At 44.0% G+C, this 16,277-nt stretch overlaps 1 protein-coding gene across 1 annotated transcript in view; it reads right to left on the reverse strand.

Annotated features, from left to right (window-relative positions):
• Positions 1-16,277, reverse strand: part of NCKAP5 (NCK associated protein 5) — a 965,306-nt gene that overhangs the window by 54,215 nt on the left and 894,814 nt on the right. Inside the window, exon 12 of the mRNA XM_075529168.1 lies at positions 2,731-2,809. Coding sequence (XP_075385283.1) covers positions 2,731-2,809 — 79 coding nt within the window. The remainder of the gene's footprint in view (positions 1-2,730; positions 2,810-16,277) is intronic.

Below are 16,277 nucleotides of genomic sequence, written 5' to 3' on the forward strand. Positions count from 1 at the left end.
GGGTTCTATTATTCAAAGTCCTTGGATCCCACAGGCTGGTGTGCTTCTTCCATGTGGACTTAGTTGATGCCTCACTTAGAAGGCTGCTTGTTTAAAGACAAAACCTTAGAAGCTGAGATGCTATTCTTTCTCATAGTGGGACACCATCTAGGTTCTTCACCACACTTTGCCTTAGCACCCAAATCTTTAGCGATCTCTTCATGAGGGTAAGCACCAGGCAGGGCCATGTCATAAGAACCAATTGTTTTTTTAGACTGGGGCTAGAACTAAATGCAAGCCCCAAGCACATTCATATACCAATGATTTATATGCGTCTCTGGTTCACCGTAGAGATAGCTGAATGACTGGCTTGCCTCCATCACAGTTAGTATTTTTGATTTGTTTTGTTACTTGCATGCAATAGTAGCTAGCAGTTTTGAACAGCCGCATCTACATTTATCTGAAGACAAGGTCAGCTCTCTGTCAAAAACCATGGTCTGAAGTTCCTCCCATCAGCGCTATCTACAGGGGGTCTGATGGCACAATGGTCAAGCACTGGGCTGCGGATTGAAAGGTTAATGGCTTGAAGTCACCCCTTGGCTTTGTAGGAGCAAAGAGCTGGCCATCTTTTCCCATCAATATTGAGCCCCCAAATCAAATTCAGGAGATGTGCCCCTGTGGACTTCTGAGACCCATCTTTCTCCAGAGGAACTCCAGTGGGTTCCATCTGCTGACCTTGCCACTAGAGGCCCAACGTGCAATCTACTAACATCCCCCGGTGCTCCATCCCATTAAGAGTACAGCTGTGGACATCCATGGGGCAGCTCTCTGTCACATGGCATGGCGGTGGGGGTGAACTGACTTCATGGCATATAGCCGCAGCAAGCTAGAGAAGCGCTGTCCAATGCATGTATAAATCACAGGTTCCCAAGCAGACTTGGCCTACTGTCTCTTTGAAAGAACAAAGCAAATAAATAAATAAATAAATAGATAGATAGATAGGCAAATAAATAAATAAATAAATAAATAAATAAATAGATAGATCGGTGCCCTCTGGTAATTGAAACCTTTTGTAATACAGCCTATGATCCAGGATAAATTGTAGGTATCTGCTTTTCCAGCCCTCTGGATTACTTCAGCACCTTGGGGGTGTAAGGAGGGTGTTGTTGGGGGAATTATCACATCATCACTCCCTCTGGGAACCACTGATAATACACGATATAAAATATGTGGCCACTGAAAATGTGGCTAGTGTGATGGAGGAACAGAATTTTACATTGCATTTCATTTTATCAGATTTCTCTTGTAATAGCCTCGTGTGCCTAATGTCGTTCATAATGAGCCAAAGAGCTCTAAAGCCTTGCTGGTCGATTTAAAATGCTTGCATTACTGTGTAATTCTTGCAAAATATACAGCGCCTAGCTACATATATGTTATTTTACAGGCACAAGAACACGTCATTACAGAAAAATGATGGTTCAGCAGATTTTACCTAGCGTCTGCCGAGTCTGATGGCTGTTAAAACAATATTTAACTTGCTTATTAGCTCGGCACTGGGAGCAGATACCAATTTATGTATTTTACTTTGACAACTATAACAAAGGGTCTCTTTTTGGAATGCTAATTTTATTCAGACTACACTCCTTCAGCTGTCATGGTGTGCTGGTCTCATTAAACTGTGGGGTACAGCAATTCTCTGCGATCCACTGTGCATTACAGTGTGCAGACAACGGGGTACCCTGGAAACTGGCAACACGTGCACCCGCATGGCACAGAGTGCAGTGACAGCTAGATACTCTAGCGAAAAGGCAGGATGGGGGACAGCGGAGATGCCAGAGATGTGAGCGGGCTGTCGCATCCCTGATCATGGTACTTGGTATTGTCAACTACACCCACAGGCGTTTGGAAGCAATGATTTCCTCGTGTCTTGGTTTCTAGCGCAGAATCAGCATGTGTACATCCACAGCCATTCGTAGAGCCTGGGGGACAACGCGTTCTGCAAGTGTTCAAGGAGGCCCAGAGCTGTGAAAATGATCAGCTCTTTTATCTCTTGACAAGGATCATACGCATAGAACGCTCCGACATCACCCAGCTACCTCCCAAAAGCTGAAAACACAATAGCAATGTCTCTCTGTGCTGGGAACTTGAGTTTCACTCGGGCTTCTGTACCATTTTGAGACAGAGCTGAGGAGCCAAATTTGTTTCACTCCCAACGATGTATCATCACTTGAGCCCTATCGGAACTGGCGAGCAACGTGAGCTGCAGAGTATGGCATGCGAGATTCACTTACTCCATGTGGTTCTCTGTTTCAAAGATACACGATTGAAACAAAATCTAATTCAGGGGAGTAATCACCTCACGTTTCTAACCACTATGTGTTCACGACAGCTGCTTCTAGAGACAGTTACAGAAATTGGATTGATTCAAAGTTGATACCCTTCTCTGAGTGAAATTATTTAGACGCACTCTCCTTTTATTTGACGCTGGCTCGTGTTCATGTCTCATCCATTTGCATTCACTCTTGGGCCTATTGGTGTCACCTGAAAAGAACTCATGTTCTATGCAAGCTGCCTGACTCACGTATTTTATGGTCGCGTTCAGCGTGGAAGACCTTGGTAGAAACCACGTTAAGATTCAGTCTCTCATGAGGGAGACATGTGTAACCTGCTTCCCAAGAAGACGGCTGGTTTGAACGGGGGCATGCAGAAGGTGTCTCACAGTTAGCGAAAAAGCATGACATGCGCCTTTACCTATGATGTGGCTCTGAAGCGTGGGCTCTTCCACTGGGGCTTCTTCATCCTCTTGCAGGTTTCCGCTGGCTTCTTTTCCCTGCAGCAACACGAAAACACTGGAAGTTCTCATTGACTGTATTAAACGGCTCTCTTTGCAGCCCTCAGAGTAGTGGTGCATTCTACAACAAGTGTGTGTGCGCAGTACCACTCCACTTTTTCCTCCCTGCTCAGCCCATCACCTGGCTTTATGACAAGTTGTAATTAATCAGAGCATACCTTCAGAAGTAGAAACCTGGCTCTCTGAAAGTAAGGATTTGCAGGGTACCGTGTGGTGCCTGAGATTTCTGAGATAATGACTGTGGTTTTTAACATGGAATAAAGTCAGTAACACTTAGCTGTTTGGAAACCTGAACATGAAAGGAGGCATACTGCCTCACAGTCAGTGACTCTGCCACAAGTGTAAATGCCGTATGGGCAGATCTCATGGGGTCCATCTATGTTCTTTCCTGAACAAAGCTCGAGGCGACTGTGAAAGGGGCCCATGTATCTGGAGTCTCCAGCTCAAAAGCGTCCCTTTCTATTTCAACTCAAATACTCCATCATTTGATGCGCACGAATCAAATGACACTTGAGAGAAAACCGAATGAAATCTTGGGATATTTTACAGAGCAGAATTCTGAGGTCCAGCAATTAAAGGTAAATACACATGTAAAAGTACATTAAAAAAGATATATTGCCACAAAAATCACCGAAACCTTTATGAAACACAAATGCCCAACTGTGAAGCTACTGTTGTTAATGTTCAGTTTGGGGCAATAGCTCCACCTAGGTCTATACCTTTCTGTTTCTCAAACCCTTCCCTCAAGAATCCTGCACTTTTTAATTTGTAGATCAAGTGGGAGATTGTGACATCTTGAGGGACAAGAGTGGAGTCCACGGAAATGTTCTTTGAGTTTGAGGACAAGGACCATTTGAAGGGGAACTATTCCTGCTGGGGGACTGATGGGGAAGGTTTCCCAACAAGGAAACTCACAGGGCAGCCCTTTGCAGCCTGGAAGATGGACAGGTGGATTGTCTTGACTGGAGATAAGAAAGTGCTGGCACAACGCTCCTTGCTTCCCCCCACCCTCCCCAAAGCTCCTGTGACTGTCCTGTGTCCCTTGGGAAGGTTGACAAGACATTGTCGAGAGCTTGCAAAAGCACTCACCCTAACCGTCTGGGCTGCTATGTCCACCTTGAACTTACGTGAGCCGACAGGCTCCCTTGGAGGATACTGTTTGGATCGGACCTGCCTTGGGAAGGCCCTCTACTGAGACTAAGCCAAATGTTAACACTGAAAGAACTTTCTATAGCCTTCTTGTGATTACAGAGACACATTTTGCATGATATGTGAAGTATATGTCAATAAAACCATTTCTATATCCTTGTAATCGGTTCCTCCTTTCCAACTTAACCTTCCCTCTCCCCTCCCAGTATCACCACTCACACCACTGTGACTTCATCCTTGGGGGACGAACAGCAGAAAAGTGGGTGAAGGGAGACATTGGACAGGGAAAGATATGACAAAATAATAATTTATAAATTCTCAAGGGTTCACGAGGGAGCGGGGAGTGGGGAAGAAGGGGAAAAAAGGGAGGAGCTGATGCCAGGGGCTTAAGTGGAGAGCAAATGTTCTGAGAATGATGAGGGCAATGAATGTACAAATGTGCTTTACACAATTGATGTATGTGTGGATTGTGTTAAGAGTTGTATGAGCCCCTAATAAAACGATTTAAAAAAATAAATAAAGATTGAAACTGAACTGAGGGGGAAAAAAAACAACCATATTTTTAAAGAGAAGATACGTTTTTACACATTCTGTTTGTCATTAAATCCTTGCATAGATGACCAGTAGCAATATTTTCTGATTCACTCATATAGTAAGTGGTAAAGTTGGCGTGAAAATCCATGTCTCCTATTTCTCAATCCAGCAGCAGCAGCAGTAGTAATGGCATTAACAACACCAGTCATAATAAAAGCAGGCAGCAGTTAAGTGTCCATCAAGGATGGCAATGATGGTGTGCTAACTACTGATGGCCCAGTTTCCTGCATTACAGTAACACGCAAGCCATCGCAGTACTTACAAACTGACACACAAAGACAGACACTATGCAAGCTATATATGAGTTCATGACCCTCACCACAATACTGTGAACTGGTGGTGTAATTAGGGAAAATGAGTCAGTCTCCATTCATACCCTATTTCCCAGAAAGTAAGGCATCCCCCCAAAATAAGATCTACTTACAGTTTTGCCTCTCGCTGAAATATGAGGCATCCCCCCAAAAATAAGGCCCCACAAAGCTACCATAACCCTGGACTCTGGACCGTAGTGGCGGCCGCCGCCGCACAGCTTACTGTTGGCCACAGCGCAGCCGGAGCAGACAGGAAGTGAGAGGTCGCTTTTAATAAAACAATAAACAATAAATGTGTACAGTATTCTTCATGGAAAAATAAGACATCCCCTGAAAAGAAGACCTAGCGCATCTTTGGGAGCCAAAATTCATATAAGACACTGTCATATTTTCAGGGAAACAGGGTAGTGACCCCACATGTGTGTAGCAGAGGCAAACACTGCCGGTCCTGCACCATGCACACCGTGGTTCTGGGTAGTCACAGTGTCACTCCATCTTGTAGAGGGGTTTCCTCTTTTTCCCTCCCTGCTACTGCACCAAACATTTCTCTCCCAGGGACTGGCCTTTCCCGACAACATGCCCAAAGTATATGCGATGACATCGAGCCACCCGTGCTTCCAAGGAGCATCCTAGCTGCACCACTTGCAGGACGGATTTGCTCGCTCTTTGGCAGTTCATGATAGTCTCAGTCATCTGCACCAGCACCACGATTGAAATGCATCAATTCCTCTCTGGGCGTCCTTATTCAATGTCCAATTTTCACACAAGGCAAGTGAAATACCATGGCTTGGGGCAGGTGCAACTTAGTCCTCCAAGTAGTAGCTTTGCTTTTCAATACTTTAAAACGGTCTGTGCGGCACATTTACCCAATGCAATGTGCTGCTGGATGGTCTGACTGCTGTTTCCATGGGCACTGATTGTGGAGCCAAGCAAGATGGTATCCTTGACAACTTCCATCTTTTCTCCATTTTTTATAATGTCACTTTTTGGTCCAGTTGTGAGAATTTTTGTTTTATTAACATTAAGTTGTAATCCATACGGCAGGTTGTAAGCCTTGATCTTTATCAGTCAGTGCTTTGAGTCGTCCTCACTTTCTGTCATCTGCATATTGAAGGTTATTAATCAGCCTTCCTCCAAGCATGATGCCCTGTAGGTATGACACGAGCATTGACTCTGATACACACCTTTCTTGGGTTTGAACCAGGTAGTATTCTCTTGCTCAGTGTGTACAACTGCCTCTTGACCCATGGACACGTTCCTAATGAAAATAGTTCTGTGTTCTGGAATCCCCATTCTTCTCAGGACTACCTATGGTTTGTTAGGATCCCTTCAGATGAGTGCCTTTGCATCGTCAACAAAACACAAGTACACATCTTTGTGGTATTCTCTGTTTTCGGCCAACGGCCCTCTGGCATCAGTAAGGATATCGCTGGTTCCATGTCCTCTTCTGAATCCGGCCTGGATTTCCGGCAGCTTCCTCTCCGGGTATTGCTGCAAGTGTCGGATTACCTTCAGCAAAATCTTATTTGTATGTGACAGTGATGACACGGTTCTATCATTTGTGCCTCCTTTTAGGCCACCTTTCTTTGGAATAGGTACAGACATGGATCTCTTCCAGTCAGTTGGCCAGGAATCTAAGCTCCAAATTCTTTGAGTGTTTCTGGCGCTTCATCCGCTTGTTGAAACATTTCAGTTGGTATTCCTCAAATGCGGGAGCCTTGTTTTTAGCTAATGTCTTCGGGGAAACTTGGACTTCTTGATTCGGCGCCATTGGTTCTGGCTCATACGCTACTTCCTGAAATTGCGGCCTGTCTACTAGTATCTAGAACCGTGACTCAGTGCATTCTTTCCATATTCTTTTGATGCTGTTTGTCTCACTCAATATGTCACCCATATCACCTTTTCATATTTGAACTCGAATCTTTAATTTTTTTCCTATAATTGTTTTAGTTTAAGATATGCTTACAGTTCGTTCTGTCTGGGCTTCTAACTCTAGGCCTTTGAAATTTCATTATAAGACTTTACTTTGTCTTTTCCAAAAGCCCTTTGAAATTATCCGTTCAGCTCTTTAACATCATCATTTCTCCTGTTTGCTTTAGCTACTCTATGATTAAGAGCAAGTCTCAGTCTCTCCTATAATATGCTTTGGTCTTTTCTTTCCTGCCTCTCTTTCTAATGACCTTTTGCTTTCTGCCTGGTTCTCAATGACATCCCACAGCTCGTTAGGTCTTGTGTCATTAACGTTCAATGCAGCACATCTGTTCTTGATATGTTCCTGCAATTCCAGCGGGATAGACTCAAGGACATACTTGCTCTCTCGTGGATTTGGGTTCATTTTCCTCTGCTTCAACCTGAACTACTTAGGAGCAGTTAATTGCTGGTGTGTTCCAGAGGCAGCCCCTGGCCCATTTCAGCTGTTGAAAGACTCTGGGCACTAGGTAGCACGGTTATCTCCAGGTTAGAGACGAAGACTTAGAGGGACCAGAGAAGGTAGGCGATTGTCTAACAGCCAGGAGCCTGTTGTTGCTGTGGGTTCGGCACTGGGCTCCTAACTGCAAACCCAGCAGTCTCTGCTGGGGAGAAAGACGAGGCTTGCTGCACCCCTCAAGATGTATAGTCTCAGAACCTCTCAGGGTCTATACGCTCTATCTTTACAGCCTTGGAAACCCAGCTTTGATCTGTAGGGTGGCTATGAGTTGGAACTGACTCGATGGCAGTGGGGTTATCCTATTTGCTATGAGTTGAAATCCACCCGACGGCATTGGTTTTGATATTTTGGGTTTATCACTTTTCTATTCTACTATGCCGTCATTTAATTGGCTTCAATATCAAGACTGCTGTGGGCCTCGTCAAAATGACTGGGAATAGCTATTTGAAAATATATTCCAGCCAGTCCTTTGGGCATCCGATGAGAATAATGGTCACTGTGTAACACAGCAGGAATTCTGGGTAGGCACACTCAAAGAAAGGGCATCCGTGGATTTGCTCTGGTGCTTAGACTGAATGTTAAGAAACCATTATTTTTCACTCCCAAAGCCACACACAGCTGCATGCTGACCTTGAGCTCGATTGCACTTTCTGCACTTTACCTCCGATTTTTCTTATTTAATGCATTATCAGAGTGTAAGCGGCACTTAATCTGTACCGCGCTGAAAGCCTGAGGATGGCGAACACAAGAGGGATTGGAACTGACTACCTCAACTCTCAGCGGAGAAGGTAAGGCTTGCCTCTTTGCAGCTCAGGTTTCATGATTTTCTTTCTCCATTAGCTGTTGCTCTGTGGGCAATCTCTGGCCATCTATTCGCTCCACAGGAAGAATGGGGGAATGAGTCTTTATCAACCGAGGCTGTTCCTAGCACGGCACATTCAGGGAGGGTGGAGAGGAAAAGTAGCTTGTGCACGAGCAGGGCTAAAGAGCTACTTCTCTGCTTTTGGGGCCCACCGAACCCAGGGAATGGTGTGAGACAGGATGAAAAACAGACACCGATGAAGGGAGCGGAGACACCCGCCACCTTCATTTCCATTAATAGCCAAGTGGGAGCCTTCTGTCCTCATTTATAGTAACAGCCAATGAATCTGTATTTCCAGATACGCCAGCTCTTATTGCAATGTGTTCTATATCTTCCCCCACCTGTTATGCAAAATAGTGCTTCCTTTGGGTTGGTCTAAATTTACCCATTTTAAAACTTGAGGAAGTGCCCCGCTCACCTGCTGGGCTGTGGGTGAATCATCACCTCCTCCAGCCACCTGTGAACTTCTAAAGACTCAAATAGGGAGAACAGTATTCTCCATCTTGCAAATCAAGGGAAAGGAGGAGCTGAAAGGGTCAGCGGTCCGCTAGAGGTCCCAGCTTACTGTTGTGAAGTCAATTCTGACCAACAGCAAGCTGCAGCACAGTGTAGGACTGCCCAGGTGGGATTCCGAGACTAACCTTGATGAGGTTGGAAATCCTCCTCTATCTCCAGCGGAGCAACCGGGGTGGGGGGGTGGGTCTTGAGCTGCTGACCTCACTACCCCCTCTGCCAGCAGGACTCCTTCAGGTCCCATCTGCTCTCAGTGTTAACGTGGGAACGCCTGCCCCCTATTCCTTGCTATAATTAAGTTTGCTATAGTGTCCCACGTCCCCAAAGCCGTCTTTTCCACACCATCTCCAGTGTCTAGCACTCCAAGATGTAGGCCGTTTTCCCAAGTAGACGTAAACACTAGCTTTACGTTAGAGCAGCACGCATTTTCAAGGTGGTTTTATTTATTCAAACTCTAATGATTGTTTCTGTGCTAGTTCTCCAACCCCTCTATGAAACTCCAACGACGACCTTTCCCCACGGAGAGTTAAGAACGAAAACCGCCACCACTGTGCCCTCCATTCATTACTTCCTTGTGTGCTCTGTTCCAGGGTAACATACAATTAATAGCTCATTCTAAATGTGATTTCTAATCAGAGGGATCGGGTTTGCAGCAAAGCCTCTAGTTGTGCCAGCTCTCCGAAGGGAGCAGAGGCACCTGGTCCAGGAAGGCGTGATTTTGAACGTGCAGGGAATGGATGAAGAGGACACAAAGGAATGGAAAACGGGAAGTGCCCCACAACAGCACAACTGCCAACTCTAATTTTGCATACAAATAGATTTCAATGCAAAGTGGTGAGTAATTAGAAAAAACATTTGCCTATGGAAATGAGGGGCATAATTTATTTTGGCAGCAGATTCCCCTTGCTAATTATATTTTTCATAGGCTGAAATGGAAATTAATTTTCATTCTTGATCACACCATGGCTAAGTGTTGGTGGGAGGCTGCAGGACCTTCGTGGGTGGTAGGGAGCTGCCAGCTTGGGATGGACAATTTGCCAAAGACAGACACGTGTGGGATGATCTACACATGGCGAAGCACCGCAAAGAATGAGAGCGGCCGCAAAAGCCAGTGAAAGTTTGGTGAGCATTTGGCTCACAAAAGTCGGGTGGTTAACATTTTCCAATTTCCTCAGCCACTGCTCTACCAGGAATGGGCCCACGTCAATGTCAGGCATGTCATATTTAGTAAGAATTACTAGATGAGCACCCAGCAATCACTGTGGGGTGTCCTTGGGTGACATGCTCCATCGGGACTTTGCATGTCCTCTAATGCTGCACATTTAACTACTATTCACCTCTGGAGCTGTGCACTTGACGTCAAGAAGTCGGTCAAATACCAGTCTCTAATGGGTAGCCATTGAACGTCACCGCCCCCACGGAGCCCTGGAAGCGCAGTGGGAGACGCATTTGGCTGCTAACTAAAAGGTCAGCTGTTCAAACCTGCCAGTTGATCTCAGGGAGGAAGATGAGGCTTTTTACTGCTGTAAAGATTTACACCCAACAACAATAACATCAACAACAACAACGACAAAAAACATGTATTACAGTCTTGGAAACCCATAAGAACACTTCTATTCCATCCGATGGGGTCGCTCTGAGTCTGGGTCAACTCAATGGCAATGAGTTTTTAGGAGCCCTAGTGGCATAGCTGGTTACTAGTTGGACTGCTAGCCACAAGGTCAGCAGTTCAAAACCACTGGTTGCTCTGAGAGAGAAAGGTGAGGCTTTCTACTAAAGAAGTAGTCTTGGAAACCCATAGAGGCAGTTCTACCCTGTCCTGTAGGGGAGCTATGAGTTAGAATCTACCTGATGGAAGTGACTTTTTGAGCATCCAGTGTATCCTAGGAACCCCTGTCATGAGAAAGGGCAAGAAGGAATGAGAGTATGGAAGACACAGGCAGAGAGAGAGAGAGAGAGAGAGAGAGAGAGAGAGAGAGAGAGAGAGAGAGAGAGAGAGAGAGAGAATAGCATACCGCGGGCCAATACAAACACAAACATGAGTATTAACTTCAGTGTGGGTAGACACTTCATTCAGAATTCTGTACCTGTTCTTCTTGACATTACCCTCCCACTAAGAGTTTCCCAAGGGAATCAAGTTTTGATGTCACACTTCATTTAAAAGGTTAGGGGCAAACCAAACCCAAGTGAGACAGGCAGTGATCCCTGGAGGGAATGGTTCTGGAAGGTGCTACTTTCCAAGTCATTTACAGAAATCTCTGCAACAGGAGGGCAATATATGCAAGGTTCTTATTAGCATCAAAGTACCATTTAGAACAGCGCCATTCAATTAAGGAAGTTGAAATTATAACGTTTTGCAGAACTTAATAAGATGATAACAATTTATGTAATTATTGTAGTGTTTTATGCTATTTCATCACCAAAGCACTATTTCAATGGGATAGTATTTGATGTTTTTAATTAGCATATGGGTTTTTTTTTTCAGACTATGTAACACTGGGTGAAGAGAGTGCCCATAATTTAAATTAAAATGCCCATATTAAAATGGCCATTTCTTTCTACTGCATAATGAAGGTATATGGTCTCGTTAATTTTGTTAATGGTTTTATTTTGTACCCAGATAGTCAAATCGGAGCCTGGAGCTGTCTTCTTCTGAGACTTCTCCTGTCAGAAAATTCTCTAACTCTGTAGAAAGCAAGGATTGATAACAAGTAGCAAGCCGAACACACCTCTTCCTGACTTCTTTACTTAATAACAGAGCAATTCTGTTAGGGAATGCCTTTCCCACCCCCACCCCCCCCCCCCCCCCCCCCCCCGATCTTAGAATCATTTTAGATAATTTAAATAAAAGTACAAAGTAACAAGGCCCTTGTCTAAATCACACACAAATTAGAGCTGAGTGGTCTGCAAATAGTGGTAGAAATGGGGGCATAAGGCTCTAATTAAGGATCTGAGAAGAGAAAACGAGGTTTCATTCAGCAAAGCAGTAATGATGAGGCTTTTGCACGTATTTCAGAGCGCATCTTACAATGCCAAAATGGATGTGCAGTCGCGAGCGCACTAAGTGGACGTCTGCTATCCACATGGGTTTGTCATGTATGTGGAAAACCCCCGCCACACTTGCCGGCATAGAGTACAATGCTTTAGTGCCCTCGTCGGCATAGTTTCCATTTTTAAAGGGCTAAGGACGGCGGGATACTAATACTATGTTGCCATATGAGCGGTGGTCTTTCTTGGCAAAGCTGTGATACACAATGCATCCCACTGAGCTGTTATTATCATCTGTAGTGGCGGCCACAGAACGTGCTTTTAAGACATACATGAACACGTGCAGATAAGAGATCTTACCTGGAGCCCTGGTGGTAAAAAACGCCTCTTATATTTTGAATTTTAAAAGGTTCATGGGCATCCACAGCAATAGGACTAGCACTAGCATGCATCTTGTTTTGCATCTCACCCTCCTATCCAGGCTGGGAACACACAACCAATTGGTTTTTCTGGCTATTCTCTACTGGAATGTCCTTTTCTGAAATTAGTAGCTTCAGGTTCGTCTGCACCGATGAAGACAAGCATGAAACATATAAACCAAAAGAGTGCCTTTTACTTTGGAAGAAATGACCAGCGATCCTGGCTAATAGCACACCTCTGTAAGGAACGCTTCCCAGCAAGACTCATTTGGTCTTGCAGCTAACTAGAAGCAGTAACATACACTAATTGATTATGTATGTTGGGCGCTGCTTATGGCATCCCTGTTCTTTACCTTATAGGAGATAGTAAGAGTGCCTCTTATAGGCATTCTGAAAGGAGAGAGGGAGAGAGAGAGAGAGAGAGAGAGAGAGAGAGAGAGAGAGAGAGAGAGAGAGAGAGAGAGAAAGAAGAGAGAATCTGGCAAATTACTTCAGCATTAGGAAGTAAGACAAAAGTAAAATGAAATGGTAACAGCCAACGCAGAGGTTCTTTTGTCTTCAGGATACGTCTGTACAGTGAAGATACATCCCCAGCTGTCAGAAGCGTATTAATGGGACATAGCTAAATTCAATGCCTCTGATAAGGGGCTCTGCTAGGCTATCAACGTTTGCGATCAGCTGGATTGAATTTCCAGCATACTGCACATTTCCACACGTCCACTCTCTCTTTCCTTCCAGTGACATTACAAGGGCAGTCCTAGATATACTTATAATTTGTGGTTTTATAATTCAGGAGCCATCTACATTTTCAGAGAAAGAATAAGATCAAGGAAGCCAAGGGCAAAAATGTAGGGTGAGGGTAAACCTAACCACCACCACCCACAGGAACAAAAAAGATGCTGCCGCCCCCCTCCCGCCCCCGGAAAAACAACCTCTGTATTTCAGGGAGTTTGAAAAATGACATTATAGCTTTTGAATTTAAAGACTCTTTGATTTAAAAAAATTATGTGCATTTGTCTCAAATGAAATAAATTATCAAGGGTTCATGAGGGAGGGGGCAGCGGGGAGGGAGGGAGGAAAATGAGGAGCTGATGCCAGGGGCTCAAGTGGAGAGCAAATGATTTGAGAATGATGAGGGCAATGAATGTACAAATGTGCTTTACATGATTGAAGTATATATGGATTGTGATGAGCTTTATGTGCCCATAATAAAATGATTTTTTTTAAAAAAGAGCTGTAAGAGCCCCCAATAAAATAAAATTAATAATAATTTTAAAAGGAAGTATGTCTGTGACACTCTAATCTAAGGAATGCATCAATAACTAATTATAACTTAGAATTACAAACTAATAATTATCATGGTTAAATTTCAAATATCTTCTCTTCTTGAAGCACTCCAGTAAAAACAGTATGCTGGGCTTTATCATTGACGTTTTCCCTCAGAAATTGATATCTGGGACTATATTTTATAATTGCTTTCATTAGGATACAAAAAGAGATAGATACAATAATTCTGTAGAGATTTTTGTTTTGCTTTAAGTACTGGAAAACTCACTAAAAGGAAAAATGAACATTCACAATTATGCAAATATAAAGTGGATATAGGAGAGTAAATATAATTGAAGGTAACTTTAAAGCAAAGTATTAGTTGAAGGTAGTTCCAAGAAAATGTAAGCCCTCCTCTTCCCCACACATAAAGACATGAGCAAACATGTTTTCAAAGGAAATCAACTCTCTGAGTTTGGGCCCTTCTCGTGAAACTTAGATGAGAAGTTACCCCCTCTCCCAATGTTCAGGCCTAACGCCTTCTGTCTGACAGAGGAGGAACTAGTCCATCCAACTTCCATTAAAAACTAAACAATGGCATTTCAGGATGCACACCTTCCCGATAAGATTGTTGAAGAAAAGTGTGGGCATAAGCAAATGCAGTGAAGAAAGCTGATGGTGCCCGGCTATCAAAAGATATAATGTCTGGGGTCTTAAAGGCTTGAAGATAAACAAGTAGCCATCTAGCTCAGAAACAAAAAAGCCCATATGGAAGAAGCACACCAGTCTGTGTGATTATGACTTGTCGAAGAGACCAGGTAGCAAACATCAAAGAACACAAAAACACACATCATTGTAAATGAGGGTGAGTGCAGAATGGAGACTCAAAGCCCATGGGTAGGCAACTGGACACCCCCTTACTGAAGGGTTGTGGGTAGATGAGCCATTCAGGGTACAGAGTAGCAACGATGAAACATATAACTTTCCTCTGGTTATTAAATGCTTCCTCCCCCCCAACTATCATGCCAATTCTACCTTACAAATCTGGCTAGACCAGAGGATGTACATAGGCACAGATGGCAACTAGAAGCACAGGGAATCCAGGGCAGATAATCCCTTCAGGCCCCGTGGTGAGAATGGTGATGCCTGGAGGGTGGAGGAAATGTGGGGTGGAAAGGAGGAGCCAATTACAAGAATCTACATGTAGCCTCCTCCCTGGGGGGTGGGCAGCAGAGAAGAGGGCGGGGAGAGATGTTGGACAATGTAACATATGACAAAATAATAATTTTTGAATTATGAAGGGTTCATGGGGGAGGGGAGGGAGGGAAAAATGAGGAGCCGATAAGGGCTCAAGTAGAAAGCAAATGTTTTGAGAATGATGATGGCAACAAATGTACATATGTGCTTGACACAATGGATGTATGTATGGATTGTGATAAGAATTGTATGAGCCCCCAATAAAATGATAAACAAAAACAAACAATGTTTATAGCAAACCATCAAAAATAGTCAAAGTTGTGTTAAATAGTTTCTCGAATATTTTTCCCCAAAACCATTTTATTGGGAGCTAATGCAGATATCGTATCATTCCATGGTTCAATCACATCAAGCACCATTGTACAATGGCTACCACAGCCAGTTTCAAAGCATTCTCTTTCTTATTGAACACCTCGACATCGGCTCTTCTACCAGCCCCCCCAAAAAACACACCTTATTCTACTTGCTGTCCCTATAGGTTCATCAGTCCTGAAGAACAGGAAAACATTAAACAGAAATTCAAGAGGGTCACAAAATACATCTGCGATAAACCCCAATATGAACAAACAAATACAGAAATTGCTCCTTCTTCTGTTGTTATCGCTGGGAATGTTGGAAGCGACCATCAAATTTCCAGCACAGGGTGTAAATTTAAGATGACATTGGTGGCATCTTTTGCCAGTGCTTATACCATTGGACTGAACATGGAGTTGCTGTACCGGATGGAGCCACGGCCACTCCCATCTTCCCGCCATCTCCTTCCCATGGCTCTCACCGGCTGTGTGTGTCTGTCTGTCTGTCTGTCTGTCTGTCTGTCTGTCTGTCTGTCTGTCTCTCTCTCTCTCTCTCTCTCTCTCTCTCTCTCTCTCTCTCTCTCTCTCTCTCTCTCTGTTTCCCTTCACACTCTCTTGCCAGGCATCTTTATCATCAAAGGGCAGGGGGTGGGGGGAATCCAATAAGATTATCTCAGAATTTAGCAATTATAACCAGAATGGCGTTGCACTTACCGGGGAGTCTTCTCGTATTTCCCCATCGGCTTTGGTTTTACTGTTTTTCTTGTGGTTTCCGTGAGTGCTGGTATTGCTGTTAGGAAGACAGGCACCCTGGGAACTGCCCTTTAACTCACTCCTGAAGGAGGCATTGTTTGATCGACTTCCGGTTGGTTGAACTCCCTTGTTGTCAACTCTGCAGGTAGAAAGTGATTCTCTGATACATTACATTGTTTTTCTTCAATCACTGGACTGGACGTCTTTCAATTCTTGAATGTTTACAGTAACCTTTGTTTTTAGATCTATGAGGCGCAATGCTTGATCAGATCTTTACCCGATGGTTAATATGTCAATTTAGACCTGATAATCTAGTAACAGAGAAGAAAGAAGATTTACAGTCTCGGGAATTCTCAGGGGCAGTTCTAGCTGACTCTGTAGGGTTGCCATGCGTCGGCGTGGACTTGATGGCAGGGAGTTTGTTATTTTGGAATTAAGTTATTTTTATGATCATTAGGGGGAGAAATAAAAACTATTATAAATTGACTGCTAAATACATTTCTGGCATCAGATCAGCAAGAAAGGTAATTATCTCTGGAAATTTTCTAAATAGACCTTTGCTTGAGACCAACATCCTTTAAAAATATGTGTGTCATTTTCCTCCATTTCATGCC

The sequence above is a fragment of the Tenrec ecaudatus genome, chromosome 13 (genome assembly GCF_050624435.1).
Source record: "Tenrec ecaudatus isolate mTenEca1 chromosome 13, mTenEca1.hap1, whole genome shotgun sequence".
In the NCBI taxonomy this organism is placed as follows: Eukaryota; Metazoa; Chordata; class Mammalia; order Afrosoricida; family Tenrecidae; genus Tenrec; species Tenrec ecaudatus.